The sequence below is a fragment of the Podarcis bocagei genome, assembly GCF_964188305.1.
Source record: "Podarcis bocagei genome assembly, chromosome: 1".
NCBI classification, from domain to species: Eukaryota; Metazoa; Chordata; class Lepidosauria; order Squamata; family Lacertidae; genus Podarcis; species Podarcis bocagei.
In genome coordinates this window covers 59,626,293-59,648,728 of record NC_138125.1, presented here as the reverse complement: position 1 = coordinate 59,648,728, position 22,436 = coordinate 59,626,293, and the positions used below count along the sequence as shown (strand labels likewise).

The 22,436-nt window shown below is 42.6% G+C and overlaps 1 protein-coding gene across 1 annotated transcript in view; it reads right to left on the bottom strand.

Moving 5' to 3' along the window:
* Positions 1-22,436, bottom strand: part of ABTB2 (ankyrin repeat and BTB domain containing 2) — a 154,217-nt gene that overhangs the window by 29,529 nt on the left and 102,252 nt on the right. The window contains exon 4 of the mRNA XM_081164102.1: positions 2,360-2,512. Coding sequence (XP_081020228.1) covers positions 2,360-2,512 — 153 coding nt within the window. The remainder of the gene's footprint in view (positions 1-2,359; positions 2,513-22,436) is intronic.

Sequence of the window (22,436 nt, the reverse complement as noted above, 5' to 3'; positions counted from 1 at the left end):
GTCTCATTCCAGAATGCTAGTTTTGTACTTGCAAGATTTTTTTTTACATGCTGAAGCAATAAAAAATGGCACTAACCATCTGCGGCCCAAAGATTTACAATGTAGTCTATAGCATGCTGTTGCCCTTTTTAGACTAGATCTAACACACTGGACCATGTGACAGTTCTCTTGCATGATGGCCAGCATATTCATTTGCTGCAGTCTTCCGTGTAGGCAAACTGGGCCCGTTAAACTGAAATTAACGAGTAAGGTCGCACGGTGAGAAAGAAGGATCTTTATGAAGCCATTTGAGCTGTCATTTATATATTTTCTTGTATTTTTAGCCCACCTTTTTTCCATCATAGAATCCACAGCAGCACACATGCCGTTCTCCAGCAGTTTCCCAGCCAAGCACCGATCAGACTAGGAGCTGCTTAGTTTCAGCAAGTTGACAGCCACATCAACAAGCGTGTTCTATTATTTGTTGCAAGTTTCCTGCTTTTATTTTATTTTTTACTACCTTACAGGATGTTTGGGAAGATGCATTAAGGTCTATTGTTGGGCAGAGGGGCTTTAGAAATCTCGCTGTGTGATATTTTATTCCATTTTTAGTTTCAACTTCCTATTAAAGAATTTGTTCCATAAAATATAGCACTCTATTAAATTCAAAATGTCTCTCTCTTTCTGAGATTAATGTTAGCTTGACTAAGAAGAAAAAAAATCTTGCAGTGTATTTTGAGCAATTCATTCATCTGACTACCTAAGGGAAATGCTAATATTTTCCCCAGTGCATTTCATCTAACTATCTTAATGTTCAATAAAAAAGCACGATTAATCTTTGCAGTACAGTACCTTTCTTCTCATAATGAATACTAAACCTTTTACGAGATTTACAAATGGTCACACTGGAGGATGTTTGATGACTTGTCCAAAGCCAAGCAGGGACTCAGCAGCAGCATCCAATAGAAGGTTGTGAGATAAATAAAACCCTTGCTTCGTGCATAAGATGTATTTATAATCAGCAACAAACACTGCGCTGAGCAGCAATAAATAGTGGAATTAATCTCATCATCAAAATCATTGTGTAGCAATATTTAGATTTCTATACAATCTAAATATTTTTCGTATTTAAAGACGATTGTGGCAGTTGTGTGATGCCAGGACCACTGCCAGCGCCTGCAAAACTGCCAGAGTATAAATAGTGTCTGAAACACAGATGGCTGTTTACTATGAGTTTATCTACAGTCTGCAAGGGAAGGAGTGGGGAACCATGTTCAGGCCGAGAGCTGCATCCCCTTCTGGGCAACTTCCTGGGTGCCACACGCCAGCACTGAGCTGGGCAAGGGGCAAAGGTGGACAGAGCAACAACTGTGGATTTCAATCATCATCATCATCATCATCATCATCATCATCATCATCATCATTTATACCCCACCCATCTGACTGGGTTTCCTTTGTACACCTGCACAACCCTTGTAGTCTCCATTCAGGCAAGTAAGAAGCATCTTTAGAGTTCAAAGACACATTCCAGGCAGCCAAAAACATTCCAGGATGGCGCAAAGCAGGGCAGGAAGAGGGTTGCGGCCTGGGAGTGTGGCTGCAGAGGCTGAGAAGAGATCCAAGGGCCAAATATTTCCATTTATATGTGGCACACGCACTGGGACACCGGGGCCCATTTTAAGTTCCCAGTGTGTGCATTTTCTGCCAAAGTCATGCATGTGCCAAATGTGATCATCTACCCATCTCAATCCAGTCCATGATAAAAGTAGGTAGATGGAAGAGCATGAGAAGTTTTGAGCCATTGCTGTAGTTTCCAAGTTTGGGATTTTTGCTACCAATCCTTCGTGTATTTACTCAAAATAAGTGCCACTGACATGACAGGGACAGGCAAGCCCATTGATTAAATGTCTGCCCAGTTTACACAGATCAGAGTTTACACACATGAAAAGGGGGCAACCACTTTTGATTCTGTCTCAGAAAATATTATCTCTTAGGAGGAGTAGCCAATGTGGTGATCTCCAGTTCTTGGAAGACCCCAGTTCCCCTCACCCCTCACCATTGGCTCTGCTGGCCAGGACAGATAATAGTTAAGAGTCCAAAAACTTTCCTAAGGGAATATGCCCCTCAAAAGTAAAAGGTTCTCTGCCCATTGTGTACGGTATTTGGCTAGTGTGAAATGATTCTTAATGGCAAAGGATTATCCTGAAGTTTAGGTACACACACACACACACACTGCAACATTGGACAAATTTCAGACTTCCTCTGCATGTGTGTGTAATAATTGTATGAAACCTACAAGCTGCACAAGAATACCCAGTGATTAAATTTAGCAGAGCTTTTTGGACTGTTTTTAGTCAAACAATAAAAGCACAATACTTACTTCAGCTGCCGAGGTTCACAGTCCAAGCCAGGTAAGAGTAGCCTGGCCGTCTGCCTTATATCATCGCTGTCCACTGTTAAACTCCTCCGGTGCTCAGCATATGTTATAGCAACTCGCATCCATTCCATCAGTGGGGGAAGAAGCATGAATGGCCTTCAGAGAGAAAGGGAAGTCCCATTAGACCTCATGTGGTTGTTATCTGGGCCAAATATATTTCAAAGTGCCCTAGAAAGTTAGGAAGAAAGTTAAAAATCTTATTCACTTCCAAAATATTTCTTCTTAAAACTCCACACTTAGCTTCAAACTGGAAAGTAAGCTTTCTTTGATGTCAATGGGAACTACTTTCAAGTAACATATGATTAGGATTTGGGGCCTTTGCATCTAGATTGGCAGCCTGTATGTTCTGCAGGTAGGAAGAACCACATTTGAAATAAACAGCACTTCTGTAGATACACCAGGATTTATCTTTTTAAAAACCCACTTAGAATTGAAGTGGTTAAGGATGTGTGCTGTGAGTTCCTACTTAAAATGCTGCCTGAGTCGTGCACTCAATAGCTGGCCCACACAAAACTGTCCCCAACTGCAGTATTTTGTTTTCCATTGTAAGAAATCATTCACTTACATGGGGAATAGTGAAATGATGTGCTCTGGGTCACCACTAAATATAATTTCTAACTCTCCAGTCACTGATGAGCGAGCCTTCTTTTGTTTATCTGGCCTCTGATGGTATGTATTTCTTGGTCAAACTCAAGAAGGAGAGTATAGTAGAAACTTTCCCCTATTAATTATCATTATTATCGCTTCTCTTACCAGAGCACTGCCTCAGAACTAGAAACACCAAGACTGATTTGTTTCGTTCCACCGAAAGAATGAAACTGCCCTTGCTGATAGGCTTACAGATGCCAAGTGTATATTTTAAAGAAACATATTCTCAAATCCAATTCAGTTTGTTTTATGCCAGAAAAATATGCTTCCCCTTTGAGCAATTGATCCGTGGGGCTAAGAGGATAGACTTCTTCCTACCCTTTAAAGTTCAGATCAGAAAGGGGGGGGGGGACCACAGATGTGATAGAGGGAAAGAAAAATGAACTGGGTATTAAGAAAAGCGGATGACATCATGAAAGGCATTTTCAGATAGATGCGTTCGGAGCGGGGAAGAAGAGCAGGAAAGACAAATCCTGTTAGAAATCATTGCAAATAATAGGATTTGCGAGTGGAGCTCCCTCTGCCAGGCTTTCAACATGTACACTTTCAACTCCGCTCATCAAAAGTGTAACATCTGTTTCCATTTTGCCACAAGCAAGGTGTGTTTTGCACAGGCAGCCCATAAAAAGCAACGTGCACTCATTTCCCTTCTGTGTTCAGCTATCTAGTTAACCCTCCTAATCCACAAAGGAATTTTCCCCACAGAGCATTCCCAACCATTTGTTCCATCTGTTACCTCACCAATTAAATCAAAAACAATATCTAAGTATTTATTTGTAGCTTTCGTCAAGGAGGTGGGGTGGAGTAGAGTAGGGCACCCACACACAGTGCTTGCGCAAAGTACACTGCTCAGCATGACAGCATCAGGAACCTTCTTCGTAATTTATCAGTTGGTTTAGAAACTTTTATCCTGCCTTTAATCCAACAAAGGCCTCTCAAGGTGCCTCACAAAATGACTAATGCTGCGTACAGATGTATGTAACCTGAGAGGTGAGGTTGCTGGAAAAGGGCACTCACTGCATTGTATACATACAGCTTTTTCCTTAGGCTCAACCTCTGGGAAAACCAACCAGCTCTGCCTGTTTCCAAGGAACCTAACTATAGAGGGTGGGTGCTAACTGGTTCCCCCACCCCATTATGCCCCTGGGTCACAACCTCCTCACTCCCCCCCCCCACGCTTCATGGAAGCTTTTAGGAAAAGTTTATAAAACATTGATTTCTACCACTCTTTTTGGAGAAGGAGAGAAAGGGTGGGCAAAATAGCAGAGTGATTTGGTGTTCGATTTGCCAGCTAGGAAGTCTGTTTAAAGGCTTGTAAAGATGGAGGCCAGGAGGTGTGTGTGAGCTGCAGTAGGAAAAGGGAGTGGCATACCCTGTTTTCAAGGTAGAGAAAGACAAATCTGTCAACTTTTCTCAGTTTTCCAGTCTCAGGTTTATCCCATTTCCCGATGTTTGCATTAAAAAAAAGAGTCTGTATGAAAATTCATAAACATTTTCATCTTCATTTCCTGAAATATGCTAGTTTTTCTAAGCATTTGCCTTTCCACTAATAGTATGTGCATTTTGGTATGCTGCACTGAAAAATTCAGAGAACTGTGAATTTTGAAGGAGACCCGTGTAAACTGGGTAGGTTCATATCAAAATGCAAACCAAATTAATTCTTCTTCCATCCCTGTTTCTGTCCATTCACAGGCTAAAGTCACATCCACTTATTATAGCAGTCCTAACATCTCTGGAGAATTCTGGAAACTGTAGTTTGTTAAGCGTGGTAGAAAATGGAGCTCTGTGAGGGCAGCATTCTTGACAAACTACAGTTTCCAGGATTCTCCATGAATGTTAAAAGTGGTATAAGAGTGCTGTAAATGTATGATGGGGATGTGACCAAGAGTCCTATAAAACAGGTTGAAAGAGTTGACAGGAGTCAGTGAGCTACTTTCAAATAAAGACAGACAAAGTGCTTTTGATTACAGGGCATTTAGCCATTCTACACCAGGCACAGAGGTGACCTTCCAGCGAGCAGAAACCAATTCTTTGGGCACTGAAACATGGTGTTTCCCCCACAAAAATGACATCAGAACTGTGACAGCTCAGCTCCTAGGTTTATCTTCCTGCTTGCCACATATATATTATCACAGACACAAAAAGAAATACAATCTCAGGCGGCCCATTCAGAGTGATCTTGCCCCTGCTTGTTTAATGCTAGAGTGTCAAACTAAGAGGCAGGAAGCTGACTTGCAGATTTCTCTTTGGACCAAAGAACGTGTAACTGGATCTCCCAATGGGCTTTAAAAACTTATTCATTCATTCCTGAAATGTATAACGTGCCCTTCAATAGTCACTTGGCATTCCCAAGGGCAGTTTACAAAAGAAGAAAAATTGTGGAGATTACAAAATATAAAAAAGAAGAGCATGTGTCAAGGTAAAACTCTAAATTCTTAAAAACCCACATTAGCTTAAAAGAAATAAAACAGAGAAAAGTTAGCACTATCAAAAAAACCCTGCATTTTTTTTAAAAAAAGGACTTGAACTGATAGTAAAGTGAGTGTCAGGCAAGCCTGTCAAAGAAGGGCCATCTGCAGGTGGGGTGCCACCGTGGAAAAGGCTCTGTTCCTGGCTGCCACTCAACCAGGGATTTGGAGAATGCTCTTAGGTGTAGATATATGTGCATGGGTTAAGTGACAGGAGAGGAGAGGAACCAGCAGCCACTTGGCTTCTATGATGCAGAGGGCTACAAAGGCAAGCACCAGCACTTGGAACGGAGCCCAATTTAGTTGTTTTAAAACAGCTGCAGAAATGGGAAATAGGGAAGAGGGTGGTGATGTTTTACTCTTCTCCACTGTGCTATTTTCCTGATCAAAATAACTGCCTACACCTTCATTTTAAAAAAAGAAGGCAAGTGACTGTTTTGTACCTGTCTTACTGCCCCACCCCAGCAAGGCTATTAGCAATGTGTGTGTGGTGCATTTTAACAGGGAAATCAACGGATGAGAAAGGAAGAAAAGCCCCATTTCCCTCAGTCTTGCTCTCTCAATACATTTCTCCCCATTCCAAAGGATACAAAAGAAGCTGAGGTACCTGATCAAACATAGCCCTCAACTGCTGCAGTAAGAATATGAGGTAGCCTTTTATAGAACTGAAACAGAGCATGTTCTGTGTGAAAATATCCAAGGTGAAATACTCTCCTAATGCTGATTTAGCACACACATAACCGTCACTGGCAGAGGCAGTCAAGGATCAATGTCAACTCATGTCCTGTGAATGGGCTCTTCTTTTTTTATTTAGATGAAAATGGCATACTCTAGTGTCTGATTTTAAAAGAACTGACCCATAACTCATTCTTTGTCATGCTCCTCGAGATGGAAATGTCTCCTAAGTCAATTGATTACTGGTATGAGGAAGCGGTGAACCTGACCACAAACTGCTCAGTCATTTGGGGAAGAGTGGGAAGGCTACTGAGCGCCGACACCAGAAGTAACACTTACAGAGTGGAAATTACAATGCTGTAAAAGCTGACAGAGGCCAGAATTACAAACAGCAGCTGGCATGTCAGAGCAGAATCTGAATGGAAAGCATTCGAGGGGTGAGACGTACCGACTGGCATGGAGGAAATCTCACTGCTCTGTGGAAAGGTTTGCTCCCCTTCTGTCCAAGAGAGTAAATGGAGAATGGTCATGTTCACACATCACAGCAAGTCATAAATAAAGGTGTTGCTATTGGTAAACGAAGCCCTCAGCAGCCAGGGACCAATTTACTTGCAGGATCACCTTACCCCATAGGTGCCCACCCTACTGCTTGGCTCTGCAGTTCTGGCATTGTTGCAGGTGCCACATAAAACCCCCTCTGTAAGAAGTAATTCTTTTTATGTGGAAGCACATGTACTTTGTTCTTGGCTTGCCAACTGTGGTTTAAAGAAAACAAACAACGATCCCTGGTTCAGATGTACCACAAAGCTAGGAATTGTGGCTTGTCTCTTCCCAGCGCAAGTTGGGAGAAGCAAAGTGAGTGAGCACAGAGGGCTCATGCACAGTAAACCATGATGACAGTAAACTGTACTGGCAGGTAAACCATGGACAACATGATTGTAAGAGCAGAAGCAACTCCCCACTTTAGCTTTTAGCTAGCAAAAATAGCTTGATAGCTTGATAAGTACAATGAAAACTGAAGGGGATCTTCTGGTCCAGTCAGCTTCACTCCTAATGTAAACATTTCAAAGCGCTGGAAATGAGGAACACAAACAGGTTGTATCCACTGTTAGTCCTAGTCAGAGCGGACCCATTGGAGTTAATGGACATGACTAAATTAGGTTGAAGGATTTCGCTGGGTCTCCTCTGATATGACTAACACTGGTTACAACTCTGTTAAAGGGAAAACTTTCTGCAATGGTAGGATATTGATTTTTGGCATTGAGTAGTCATATCCCAGTATTTTCTTAAAGTTCACAACAGCCTTCTCTAAACTGGTGCCCTCCAGATGATGATGATGATGATGATTAATATCCAGACCATCTGACTGGGTTGCCCCAGCCACTCTGGGCAGTTTCCAATAGAATATAAAAAACACAATGAAAGCCAGACATTAAAAAACTTCCTGATACAGGGCTGCCTTCAGATGTATAAGGAAAGTTACCGTATACAGTTGTTTATACAATTCCCATTAGTGTCTTAAATGCATGCAGTCCATCAAGCCCTAAGTAGCACAGCCAATGGTCAGGGACAATGGGAGTTGTAGTCCATCACATTGGGAATGCACTGGGCAAGGCTGATGTAGAATGAAATAAATGTGGATATGTCCATAAACGGATAAATGGCTGCACATGTATCCTTTCCTTTGCCAGCTAAAAAAATTAAGGAAAACTGGTCTGGGCAGGACTGTACAGAAACCTGCACACCCAGATCAACCAGAAACATAAGTAATAAGATGGAGAAAAATGTGTGTGCATAGGCACATATAATGACAGCTCTACAGTTTCAGCTCCAAATTTCCAAAGATATAATCTTAGTCTCCCTGGAAATCTGTGGCTCTGTTCAGCTAAAGACTCTCCTCCCTGGAAGAGAGGGGAGTGGTTGTGGGCGGGAGACCGAGCCCCGCCCCTGGTAGGGGGCATTAGCCCCCTCCCCTCCTACCTGGCTGGCGCCCACGCCCACCGGAGGTGGCCAACCAGGTGCCTCCGGGGGGCGTGTGTAGCAGCTTATGCTGTGGTGCTAGCTCCGCCTCCTCCTCATTCGTCGTCGTCCCTCAGCGAGTCACCCACCCTCCACTCCCATGTAGCTCAGGGTATAGGTTTTTGGCCTTGCTATGGACCTTAGGTTGGTCGCCCTGGTTGGCTGGGGGGCCTGGTAGGAATTTTTCCATTTGGCATTAGGCCTTTTGGTTTTTTCGCCTACCTCGTAGCAATCGTCACAACTTTTGTGGTATTGGTGGGTAGGTTAGGCATTGGATTCATGTGTTGTGCTGTGTCAAGGGCTAGGTGTGGCCATCGCCTATGCTATCTACCGTGGGTTATTCCATTAAAGGAATCTGGCGGTCGTGTATTCCGTCCGATGCCTGCTTGGCGGGAGGCCATGGCACGACCCTCGGTGACATCAGGGGGTGAGCCTATAGTTGGATGAGCATCAACAGGCTCCACCTACTGTTGAATAAACCCACCACCTATAGTCATCCAATGCCTAAGCCAATACCTTTTCACTGCTGTAATCAATAAAGTTGTGGCCTTTTCTTGCCCATTAACCTTATATCACGTGTCCTTGTGTATTTATTTCACATAGCGGGGTCGGGCCTTCGATCCACAACAAAGCATGTCTCATGGTACCATAAGGTCCAAGAAGAATGGATACAGGAAAGGGTGACCAGTTTCCACTGAACCCTCCAACACTCAAGAATCATGCCGTCACATTCTTACTATAGGGATTCTGGGCCTGATACAGAGAATGTTCAATATTCTTGAATTGTTTCAGCAGACATGCATCAGGATACCAAGACCTTCAATTGCTGTGAGCACTCTCTGCTGCCCCTAGTATCAATAATATGTGCATATATATATATGCAAGTACTTTCAACTTAGTTGAAATGACTTAATCCAGCCAGATGGGTGGGGTATAATTATCATTATTATTATTATTATTATTATTATTATTATTATTATTATTATTAATTGTTAATCCCCCAGAAAATATTTGCATTAAAGAAATTTGATACATAAATGTGTACAATATGTTTTAATAAGCAATTCGGAGTATTAAATCCATGCAACCCATCAAGAGCAATCCATCAGGAAGAAGCATCTGCTTTGGACAAAGTCTGAATATTGAACCATATCAGGCTACTTTGGAGATTTTCACACCTCCTCCAAAGCAAAGCAGATCTTCCCCAGAGAAGTGTGCTGGTCCTGAAATGTCAGACCTTCATAGGTCCTGCTAACATTGCAGTCCTAGGCATGTCTACTCAGAAGTAAGACATACAGAACTGTGTAATACTTGCTTCTGGCTGTCTATAGGTTTATACCCTTTGCCACATAATTTTTACCTGATAGTGCCTCATATCCATATTTCAATATCATTTATATATCTTCAGAATTAAGTTGCTTCCATCTTTGTACACATCCCCCCCTTCAAATTCTGATATTATTAATTGAAATATCTGACTTTTAACCTGGGGGTGGGGGAGGGTAGAATCATCTTTTTCCCTTCAATATTTTAGTTTTCCCCATACCTCAGTGTATTTTTATGTAAAGAAACCTGTTAAGACCAATCAAAGAAGAGTTAAGCTATTCTGCTGCAAGAGTGAAACTTGACCATGAGATTTTTATCCTGGGAATACTTTATCTTTTTTCCTCCACAGCTCATTAGCATTGCTCTCAGAAGCAGTTTGATATGAGTCTGCTTAATGAAAATCCTGTAGTGAACAATATAATGCACTTATTCCATTCGCAAGCTAAGAACTACTTATGTGAATCAGAAACTAAGGCTGCAATCTGATCCACACTTACCTGGGACTAAACCCCACTGAACACATTGAGTCTTACTTCTGAGTAAAACATCCATAGGGTTGCTCTGTAATACTATTATCTGCCTATAAGCTTGCTTGCATCCCTGATATAGCCATAGATCGCCCCTCCTTGTTAATCACATCCTCCCCCTCTGAACCAGCAAAACTGCAGATGTGTGTCATGAAAATATGATTGAGCTGCACCTTACAGGCTTAACGATGAAATGACAAATACTGAAAACAAAACTGCTCATTTCTACAGTCTCCCGCAGAACCCAGTACAGATTACATGTACCCTTGATACATATAAAGTCAGCCAAGGTCTGTCTTCCGGACATTTCATTCAGTATTTTTCACTAGAATTATTTCACCTGCTATTTGCCTACCAGTGGTAGGGCCCTATTTATTTTCTTTAAAAATAAATAAATTACAAGTTACAGAGGAGGAAACCAAAAGGAAAGACAAACATGGGCAAGTTACCTTTTAGAAACAGCATCTCAAAATATTCATCACTGAATGGGAAGTCAGGCTTGGTAAGTCAAGAGATTAAAAATTAATGCTTTCTTCCATCTACTTCCCCCATGTGTATATGTTGTTTAAATACTGCTAAACCTTTGCCTTGCAGAGTATACATACATAATAGGTTGCATAGCTTAGCTTTCTAAACCGCAATGATTGCTTGTGCAATTTATGGAAGGGTTTTGGTTTGCTTTTGCAAGGCATAGCACATCATTCTAAACCAAGGTAGCCAAAAGGATGCTCCTCCAATTCCTGCACTGACCTGAAGTTGACAGGAGCTGGAGTCATACATCCAGACAGTATCATGTTGGCTATTCCTGCAAATGATAGTCAGCAGAGATTGGGAGGCACCAAAAGACCCTTCTTGCATAGCTGCCAACTCCTAGGGGCCAAGGTCCTTCAGCTCCCCCAATAAAATATTTGAGCCTCCACTGTTAATGGACATCGCCATTCAAATGGTGTGCATATTGTGATTGATTATGCAAGGTGGCGCTTACCTGCCCCCTCCTAATATTTTTTTCAAGTTGGCACCCCTGCTTCTGTGAAACTGGTTTGCACTAAGCCGAACCATGGCTGAGAGCTCCTTCACAGGTTCCTGTATGCAGTCACACTAAATCAAAGTTTGGCATAGCACAATGTGCAAACCAATACTACTTTCTACTTTCACCACCTAAGATCAAGAGCAAAAACATGCCTCCAATTTAAGGATACAAAGATTATTGGACTGACCCAGCAAACTGCTGTAGGTGCAGAATAGCCCTCCAGATATCTTGAGACTACAATTCCCACCATCCCTGACCACTGGTCCTGCTAGCTAGGGATCATGGGAGTTGTAGGCCAAAAACATCTGGAGGGCCGAGATTGAGGAAGCCTGGTGCAGAACCTAGAAATGCCCAAAGAGCTCCCTTTCCCATAAGGCCTGTTTCATTTGTTTCAACAGGGCTGTGTTCTGACCTTGCACTGCTTTCCATTGGAAGGAGTGGCTCCTGCATTTAAACAGTGATCTGCACTGAACAGGAAGAAGTTGTGTATTTTTCTTTTGTATATTGCTTTCAATACTCAGGATTCATCTGCAACATTCAACCCTGCAATTAATTTTGAAGAGAATGTTGCAGAACCCTTTGGACAGAGAGATGCCCTAGCAAATTTCTGAAAGCTGTGAAGGTTGTGGCCCGGCACATGCTTACTAGGGAATAAGTCTCAACAAATTCAGAACTGCAAACAAGTGAAGGATTCAGGTTGTATGTTGCAAAATCAATCAATAATAATAATAAAAGATCCGTCACATAAACATTTGATCAGTTCTGAAGGATGGGGGAAATGGGCCATTTTATTAATTTTGTACTAAAAGTTTCCAGTGTGGCAGACTTAATTCGGTTCTTAGGCCTATCAAGAACATAATGTTTCCAAGAACAATTTTCAAAAAATAAATGAGTTTCTAATAAGCACCAGACAGTCTAAGATGAAGAAAAGTAACATGTAGGGGAAATGGCTGATCAGCACCACTGCAGAGGAGACAGAATTATTTTTGAAGTATTTGATTGATGTTGCATTTGTACACAACCTGTTGTTGCTGCGTGTGCAATCTTTGTGTAACTCAATTCCCATTTGAAGTAGATGCCAGTGTTTTCCTAGTGGAATGTTAAATTAGGGTGGGTTCTTTTTTCCTCTGCAGCGGATAATTAACTGGAGTCTCTCAAGAGCTCCAGAGATCATTTTTCCTGTAAAGTTGCAAGTCAAATGCTAATATTAACAATACATGAGAAGCACTCCATTGCTGAAGACGTATAGTGCAGTACGACAACCATCCCCTGAACCTGAAATCAGAAACAACTAGATAATAATAATAATAATAATAATAATAATAATAATAATAATAATAATAATAATAATAATAATTTATTTATATCCCACCCATCTGGCTGGGTTTCCCATGCTCCCAACAGAATTAAGAGCACAATAAAACATCAGACATCAAAAAACTTCCCTAAACAGGGCTGCCTTCAGATGTCTTCTAAAAGTCAGATAGTTGTTTATTTCCTTGACATCTGATGGGAGGGCATTCCACAGGGTGGGCACCACTACCAAGAAGGCCCTCTGCCTGGTTCTACTTCATGTTGTTATGGTTTCATGGCCTCTCAAAAGAGAATATCCTGTTCTTAAAAGCCACTGTAGCTACACTAGCTTCTTCTAAGTTTGCTGGTATGCACCTAAGTGGACTGCTATTTGAAGTTTCAATCCTTCCACAGGGAGTACCTCATGGGTTGGGTCAAGACTTCCCTTCTGCTCCATCTATCCTTGGAAGGGCTCCATCTATCCTTGGAACAAACAGAGTCCTAGTAGTGGCTCCCCCTGCAGGAATGGAGGAGGTAGAGTTTTTCCTTTAAAATAGCTCAACAACTTTGCCCCCCTCCCCCCACAAGCAACTTTTCTGTCTGGATTTTCACTGTTTGAAATATGGTAACCCTGTATAAAACTAGCTAATTACCAAAATAAAACTCCAACTGTGGTAGTTACAGACAGACAGATGCAGAGTAAATGAATACAACAGGAGGCTAGTAAAGAGCAGCCTTGTGCAATGTGTTATGGGGCTTGGTGTAACCATCTTCGATGTACAGAATAGGGGTGTTACAGATACACAAAGAAGAGTCCATCTTTTCATTTATAAAATGGTGGCAGGTATGCAAAGGGAGTTTTATAACACACATTCAGAAGGTAAAATAATTTTTGGAACAAGGCTATGTGGTTGTCCCAGATAATTGACAAAGCATGTGCAGCACAGAGAGGAACTTGTGTTTCCTGTTACATGAGATTCCTTTTCTCTAACCACAAACTTGTATTTTGCCCTAGGGGCAGAATCTAGGAAAAGCTTGTAATCACATTTATGTGACTGTTACAGCCATGGCCTAGAATACTGTTCTATGCCACCCCAATTTCTAAGTGGTGAGAGATTACCCAGGGTTCGTGTTTCCATTGGAAATGAGGCACAGCGGACTGTGGTGTCTTTATGATATATGGTTTATTTACACATATAGACAACCTCAGCCTACAATGGAGGAGTCCATAGCACTGAACTCCAAGTGGGTTTCTTGCTTCTCCCAAATCCAAAACAGAAAACAGCCATGCTCTCTGACTCCTTCCTGCAGCACAGAAGCAGGCAGCCTGCTTTGCGCTCTGACCCCAGAACCAGTGCCTGTTGGCACTAACAGACTGAAAAGGTTTTCATTCCAACATCAGGCAAAATGCAATCTTAAAAACTACCACTGGTCTTTTGTCTTACTAACTAAACCAGGGCCCAGGAAGGGGCTTCAGCCATTTTGCTATCTGGCACTGAATCTCCTGATGGTCCCTCTGCCTACCTTTTGTTATGTTAATGATTTGGTCATTATCAGGCTTTGTTTCCCTAACGACCCACATTTAGCAACTCTCACTAAGCTTGCATTTTCAACAAAAGCTGAAACCAGGGGTTCAGTGTTCAGCACAGTTCAACTTGCCAAACCTTGATTAATTCTAACTTTTATTGAATTCAGGAATTTAGGGTGTCTTGTACCTTACAAACTCAAGCAATACTATCAGCTTCAAGACTGCGATACTTTCTGTTTTCAAGTTGTGTTTTAAATGTAGAGTCTCTTCTTCCCATTTGCCACCCCCCTACTAAAAAATGTTAAACTCACAATTTAATGTTACCGCCCCCTTTCCTCTCCCACAATAAAGAGACAAAGAATTGTAATAAATGTAGACAGGTAACTGATTTGAGAGGGATTTGTCTGACACAGAGCAGTTATCCTTTTAAAAGAATTCACCTGATCTATGGTTACAAACAGGTATGCAAGTAGATAGGCATGTTATTGTCGGGGTGGGGGGAGGAACTGCCTTTCAGTCTGATTATTCCCCTATCCTGTTCCAGGACAGCTAACAACGGTCTTAAGAACACAGCAAAACAAAAAAAAAAATGGCAATGAAAATTATCAACAAATCATTAAGATAATCCTAAAACAATATAGCACACAATGAGACATTTCTGTTATAGAAATATATAGCAAGTTCCATTCCTTCCTCAGCTCAGTGATTAGTGCCTTCTTTGTGATGAAGATATAAACAAGGAAAGAGGAAGCCCAAGTCAAACCCAACTATAGACTATTGTCAAAGGCAGGCTCAACACCATGTGCTTATGTTTAGGACGACTTGATTGTTTCAGAACAGACCACATTTTTCCTCAGGAAACAAGAGATCCCTGCACCCTGGGATGTGTAATTTAGTCCAATAGGAAATTATATTAACCTCAAGTGATGAAAGGGCAATTATTATAATGTTTGCAAACTGCTAAAATGACACACGATGAGATTATTGTATATTAAAAACTGTTTAAGTAACTAAGCTTGTGCTCAGTCATGCTGCCCAATTTGGCTGTTACGTGCTCTCTTGTACGTGCGATAGTCAGTAACCGTAGACCAAATTTGTAAAGTGCAAGGGCAGAGCAATCCTAACGCTAATCAGTGCTATTTTTATGGAAAAAGAGGTGCCAGAACTCACCATTAACACCTCGCTCTTTGAATGGCAGTGGCGCCCACCTGAGAGGTGCCAGAACTCTAGTGAGTTCTGGATGAAAAACAAAGCCCTGACTCCAAGGTCCAACCTTAATAAGTTATAGGCCAGAGACTGCGAATTCGACCCTACTTAATTGTGTCCTGTAGTACAATCCTGGCATCTCTGATACATTGGACACTTCCATGGTTTAGTACTGCAGCTTAATATTTGAGATCCAAATGTGTTTGAAAGCCTTCTTGGAAACTCCTACCCCTAACCCCACCTGGATGTGGTTGGTCAGTCGTGAAATGAGGAGACATGTCCAGAGACACTCTTCTGTATACTAGCCACAATGGCTACGTTCTGCTGCCACTCTCAGAGGCAGCAAGCTTCTGAATCCCAATTGCAGGGAATCACAAGTGGTGAGAGTGTTGTTGCCATCATGCCCAGCTTGCAAGGTTCCCACTGGTCACTGTGAGAACAAGATGTTGGACTAGATGGGCCACTGACTTGATCCAGCAGGCTCATCTCACCACATGAGAGCCAGTGTGGTGCAGTGGGTAAGAGCGGTGGACTTGTAATCTGGTGAACCGGGTTCACGTCTCCGCTCCTCCACATGCAGCTGCTGGGTGACCTTGGGCTAGTCACATTTCTCTCTGAAGTCTCTCAGCCCCACTCACCTCACAGAGTGTTTGTTGTCGGGGAGGAAGGGAAAGGAGAATGTTAGCCGCTTTGAGACTCCTTCGGGTAGTGATAAAGCGGGATATCAAATCCAAACTCCTCTTCTTATTGCTTCCTCTGTTTCATGGCTGAACCGTCATGGTAGACACAAGCTCTGAGACTAAGCCTTGATGAGACCTGCCTCAAATTATGCCAGAGATCCAGTCTGCTGTTCATTTGGGTTGGTAATAATCATTTTGTGCTAAACAGACAAGAATCTGGTTTGTACCATTGCCGTTTTCCTCCGCTGCCTGCTTGTGTATCCATCAGCCGTTTTATGCTCTCCAATTAGTCTGTATGGGCTCTTTAAAACTGATTTATGCAAGTGGCATAGCCCCACTGGCGACACCTGCCATGTTTCCAGCAAGTGAAAGAGCAGTGAAGCGCTATGGCACCTAATGCCACATGGGATGCATGCTGCCTCTTATGCAAAAGGGCTGCTTATCACATGTCCTGGCACTCTCACTTGATTACCTTAGTATGGGCATTGTGTGAAGACCTGTATTGTGTGAACTGGGACTCCACAGATGCAATTCCAGTCATTTCTGTTAGTGTGGCAGCTTCACATCCTGCTGTGATCAAGGGAACTGCAGAAGGAAGACAGAAGCTTGCAGTTTTGAAAAGTACAGCACAGCATAACAAACTGTGCTCTTGGTCAGACTAAGCAAGCAAAATAGCTTGATTTTCCGCCTGCCTTTTTGAGGCTTATTCTGGAGAGAAATCCAAAAAGACACTGCACGCATCTGCTAATGCAGTAAATAAAGCTTCAAGAGGCTATGTTTTATAAGCAGTGGCTAGTGAGGGCAGGTAAAGCTATTTGCAAACCTGTAAACATCTATTTAGTCATGAACCTGACGCCTGAAGAAAGGCCTAAATGTCTTCGTGGCTAGAAGCATTCACTACTGCTTTCAAAAATATAACCCTACCTCATTCCCATAAAACCAGCCAAGAATATTCCTGAAACCTAGGAAAGCTAGCAAGGACACAGTTTTGGACAAGCATAGCAGGGATGGTCAAGGACAGAGACTGTTTTCTAATGGGTCCCAATTTTTTAACCACATAAGTGCTTAGATTATGTTGGGCAGATGATCGGATGTCTCTGAGGCCATAGAGGCAAGAGTTGCCACATAGGATTTAGACTTAAGTGGGGAGCCTCTATGACCTTGTTTGCACGTAACAGTAAGCCAAACTATGGCTTGGCATGAATGAGCAAGCATGATGGCTGCACAGTGAGAAACGCATGGCTAGTTGCTCCTCCCCGACTCCTGCTGTTGTCGCGCTGCCAAGGGCTAATCCATGGTTTGGCTTAGAGCAAGACAAACCACAAGCCTGGTTTCAGACATAACACTAAGCCAAACTATGGCTTAGCTCTGGGTAGAACTGGAAGCAGCAGGAGAGGAATAAGGCAGCTGAGATTTTCTCTCTGTTCACCAGCATACAAACCAGGCCAAATAAGTAGAAACGGCTCCCTGCTGCAGAAAGTACTAGTGAATTTGTGAACAGCCAGGAAGATGACAGCAGTGTACTTAAAAGCATGGTCCCACAGCCCCTTTGGACTCACTTTCCCTCATCTGTGTAGAGAAGGAGTATTACTGGTTAATTCTCTGAGGTTTTCAAAAATGAAATGTGATATCTTCTGATGTCGTTTTAGAAACTCAGATGAAACATTTCATATTTTGTGCATTATCCGATGTGAACTGTTTTACAGGAAAATGCAAAATAGTCACAAACCACAAATAGTCTGATCTGAGACTTGGAGTCTGGGAAGTAAATGCCTTGGACAGGGCATGTGGATCACTGAATCTGCAAAATATAAGTAATTATGGCATCTTCTGCAGGCTGATACCCAGCACAGACATCTAAGGCAGACATGTAGATGCTGAGTAGTTTCTACTATGGTAACTTCTTTCTTGACTATAGCTGATGAACATAAGGCTTAGGGTAAAGTCTAGTAGTAGGGTTGCCTGCCTTAAATATTCAACCATCTCTAAATTGTCTACCATTGTAAACATTTGGTTTTGGCTACAATCTATCTGGCCAGAGAATCACACTTTTGTTTACTAGAGGCACAAGTTTAAGGAACATACTGTTAAAAAAAATTAGATTCACTGAGTCACATAAGAATCTCATGATGTTAAGGTTCAGGAAAGTCTCTTGTGCTCTGCAAGTAAAAACGGTCAGCTAAGTCCATGATGTTATGTAAAGTCAATGGAGTTCTTGTTTCATCAGTTTTGCTCATATTATATAAAGTTTTAGGAGACATAGGAGGACCCCTCTGCAATCCTAGGGGGTTGATTATGAACAATACAACTTGACTTCTCACATAAGACAGATGACCTAAATGGGAGTGCTGCTTACACAGGACTATCATGTCACGGGGGAGAAAGCAAACAGAATGAGTTTTTATCATCACAAAATATGGGTTACAAGAATCTACCATATTTATGTTTAAAAAAAACATTCATCCTAAAATAAGGCCACTATATTAACATGGCAGAATTCTGTCCTGTCACCCACCCCAGGCCTCAAAAGTGTTGTTTCTCAGTCTCATATAAAGGTAAAGGGACCCCTGACCATTAGGTCCAGTCATGACCGACTCTGGGGTTGCAGTGCTCATCTCGCTTTACTGGCCGAGGGAGCCGGCGTACAGCTTCCGGGTCATGTGGCCAGCATGATTAAGCCACTTCTGGAGAACCAGAGCAGTGCACGGAAACACCATTTACCTTCCCGCCAGAGCGGTATCTATTTATCTACTTGCACTTTGACATGCTTTCGAACTGCTAGGTTGGCAGGAGCAGGGACTGAGCAATGGGAGCTCACTCCGGTCGCAGGGATTCGAACTGCCGACCTTCTGATCGGCAAGTCCTAGGCTCTGTGGTTTAACCCACAGCGCCCCCCGCGTCCCCAGTCTCATATAAGGAACAACAATCTTGCAGAAATTATTGTAAGAAATATTCCAAAGGCAGAAGGCACAGTAAGAAGGAAGTTCTAGTTTGTTGTAAGAATGTAAGAAGGTCCTGCTGAATCAGACCCATCTCACCGAGCATCCTGTGCTCACAGTGGCCAACCAGATGCCCACGGGAAGCTCATAAGCAGGCCCTCATCACAACAGCTCTCTCCTTTCCTGAGCTTTCCAACAACTGGTATTCAGAAGCATATTGCCCCCAACAGCAGAGTCAGAACATAAACATCAGGGTTAGCAGCTACTGATAACCTTATCCTCCACAAATCCATCTAATCCTCTTTTAACGTCATCCAAGCTGGTGGTCATCACTGCCTCTTATGGCAGTCTTCTAAAGGTGGCCAGGTGGTCTTCTTAAAATTAGACAATCCACTATATGAGCTGCTGTCTGGGAAGGTGTCCATTTTATTGCACATCTGCTAAAATCAGGTGCTGTGAAATCTTACCGAAGCCAGACCAGGGAATGGCCTGAAGACATTAGAGGCCACCCACCACCTTGCTGAAGAAAAACAGGCCTTGGTCTGGTCAGTGCCTGGATGAGACTGCATTGGAGTCTTGTATTTTAATTTCACATGATGAAATTTAGGGCAGTACTTGGCATACAGTTCTTTCCCATTTAAAATTTAGTGCGACGTGGAGTTATATTCATAAAAAAGCCAGAGTTTTGTAATGCAACAGATACCACAGGTGCCATGTTTCTGTGAGACTCCATGCACAACCCTTTCACAGGCTTTGTCAAGTCCAGGGAAATGGGGTCCACAGTGGCAGTGGCAGCTGTGGGGATTTCCCTCACTTTCATTTCTGGGGAGGCGGGGTGCTGATCCTAGCAAATTTCCAGCAATATCCTATTCTGATGTTGACAACCAAGTTGCAGGCATCAGATGACAGCAACAACGCTTTACATTTTTCTTATTAGACCTTACAATGCTTTCGGATCTTAGCCCCGTGGAAGTAATAAGTGTAAGTGGAGGCATCTCTTTGAAACAAGAAATTTGCACATCATTTTAAAAAAAATAAAATCTGGTACAAAGCATCAGCACCACCAATCTCCATTGAAGTGCACAGTGGACAACTGATACTGTATTGCTTTGCATCCATCTCACAAACAGCCTTGTTGCAACAAAACCTGACACATTTTGAGGGCCCCTAGTGTACCAAAACCAGAACAAGGTCTCTCTTGTTCAAGCTAGCTGGCCTCCCTGCATTCATTAAAGCCTCCTCTCTTTTTGCAGAGCTCACAGTTTTTCCAGGCTACATTCCGTTTCCACCAAGTTGGCAACTTCTGAATTTTTATTTCTAGCTGGACGGCATACTCCCCCTCACCTCTGAAATAAAATGCTTACTGGCTTTCATCAAGGGAACCTAATGGGGGTACCAAGTTGGACCACCTCCAAGCTTGCAGATTGATTGTTTTGTTCCCTTGCTGCCAGTCAGAACAAAATGCTACACTCTTAGCAAATTTTGAGCATTTTGTACATTGTGGTGAGTTGGGAAACAGGGCAGTGTGAATGGACTGAAGGGTCAATGCATCCTTCTCTCTGACATTTTCACAATGTACTCAGGTCCATTTAACGTATAACCAAATGATGCTAACCTTAGTGATGGAAAGGAAACAGCAGGTGTTCAGGTGCGTCATCGCCACACCTCTGCTTGCTTTCCACATATCTCATCAATTTTCAGGATCTCTCTGAGAAACCCAAAAAGTGCTGGAGCAGAAGCATATGCGTCCTGTCAAGATGTGTTTGCCGATAGTGACATCTGCAAGGCACTGGTCCCCATCAGGCAACAGGGGATTTGTTGCAATGTGAAAAGAGGCTTGTACTCACATTCTAGGACACAGGTGTAGCATTCTGAATATTGCAAAACACCTTTCCATGTAAGCGCAGTTTCTAATGCCAGAAAGTCAGAGTTCTGTTGGTGTTGTAGTCGTTACCCCTTTAAATGGCCCCAAATTCATAACGATCTTCCAGCAAATGGCGTAGCATTAGTTAACTTAGAAAGCAGAGGCAGAATGGTGCCACAGCTAGTACCAGGCTTGGGAAATTGGGTTTCACATTTGTCTTCAGTGAGTGGCCTGGGGCTAGGAGCTAAATTAGTTCACAGGGTGGTTGCAAGGGGTGTGTGTGTGATGGACTGGAAAATAAATAAATAAAACCACACGGGCTGCTAAGATAGATTCCACTAGGTTTTCAGAGAAATAACACATTTGTCAAACAAACTCGTAGCAGTGAAGACTCCACCTGGTCATTAAAGGTGGAACTACATGTCGTATTGGCTGATGTATGTTTCCAACCCATGTTTGCAGGGGTAACACAGGACCGTGTTCTGAGTAGGGAAGAACTAGCAGGTAGGAGGTGCTTAACCTTTTCCACATCCACAGGTTCTGACTTACATATACTGTCCTTGGTGCAATTCCCCACCTCAGCCCCTGCCACTGGGAGAAGAGATTTAGCCTCTCCCCACCCCAGAGTGCCTTCCCAGTCTAAGGGTTATCTTCAAAGCATTGCTAAGGAGAATGTTCCGTGAGTTATGTCAAGGTAATGAGAGTTGGCGCACTGTAGTGGCTAAAAGACTGACCTACCAAACAGAAGGCCCTAGTTGGAATCCTGCCTCTGTCACAAGCCATTTCTTTCAGCTGCCATTACCCATCTACAATATGGGGAAATAGTAATACAGATTACTTTACAAAGTTGTTGTAAGGATTATAACTAGATAGGGCACATGAAACACTTTGAATTCCCAAAAGCCATAAACAAACATTAAATACTATTTTTTATTCATGCAGAGATTTGAAGGCCCAATTCTAACAAGTGCTAAGCAGACTCAATTTTTTTATGCCCACGATTCAGTAGACAACGGCGTTCTCAAAAGTACAGATGAAAAACCAAAAAGGGGTGAACAAAGGGGAGCAAGAGAAAGGTAAGCAATCAACAGACTAATAAGTAAGGAATTCTTCCGCCCAATAGTTTCTTCCAGATGAAAAGGAAGTTTACTTTTTGCAAAAAATGGGCCTTTGCCAATAATTCCCTTTATATTTCTTGCTATTTAGAATGACTGTTTAGCACCAGTAGGTTTTGCATGGCAACTAAAAAGCCACAGCATAGCTGGTAATCACCCCTTATATGTGACTAAGATTGTTCCTGGGTCTACAATGCACATCGAAAGCATGTTCCAGAAAACAACAACAACAGCAATGCTACACAATGCAGCAGTGCAGCGTTTGCAGCTGATTTACAACAGACAGCTAAAAGTGGGGAGAGGCGAGGGTTGACTCTACAGCCTTGCCAAGACAACGTAAGTGAATCAGTGCCTTTATGCATCGTGCTGTGCGCCTGGCACACTCAAAGGCAACCTCCGTTTACTTTTCCCTCTTGCTGGAAAGGAAAGAATGGACTTCGGTGCAGGAAAGTATCCTCTGCAGTATTCATCCCACTGGCCACATTAAATGACAGGCATTGGGGTCATTGTGGTAAAACACACAAAATATACTTTGGAATATTTTCAAAGGCTCATTGGATTTTTGTTGACTGCGGTATAGCTGGCTGCCAGATATTTTGGGATCTTTGTTCACTTCCAGGTTACATTAAAGCCTGTCATTTGTTCAACCTGTTTTGATTAAAAACTAAACTGTATGGAACCTGGCTTCCTCAGGCATATCCC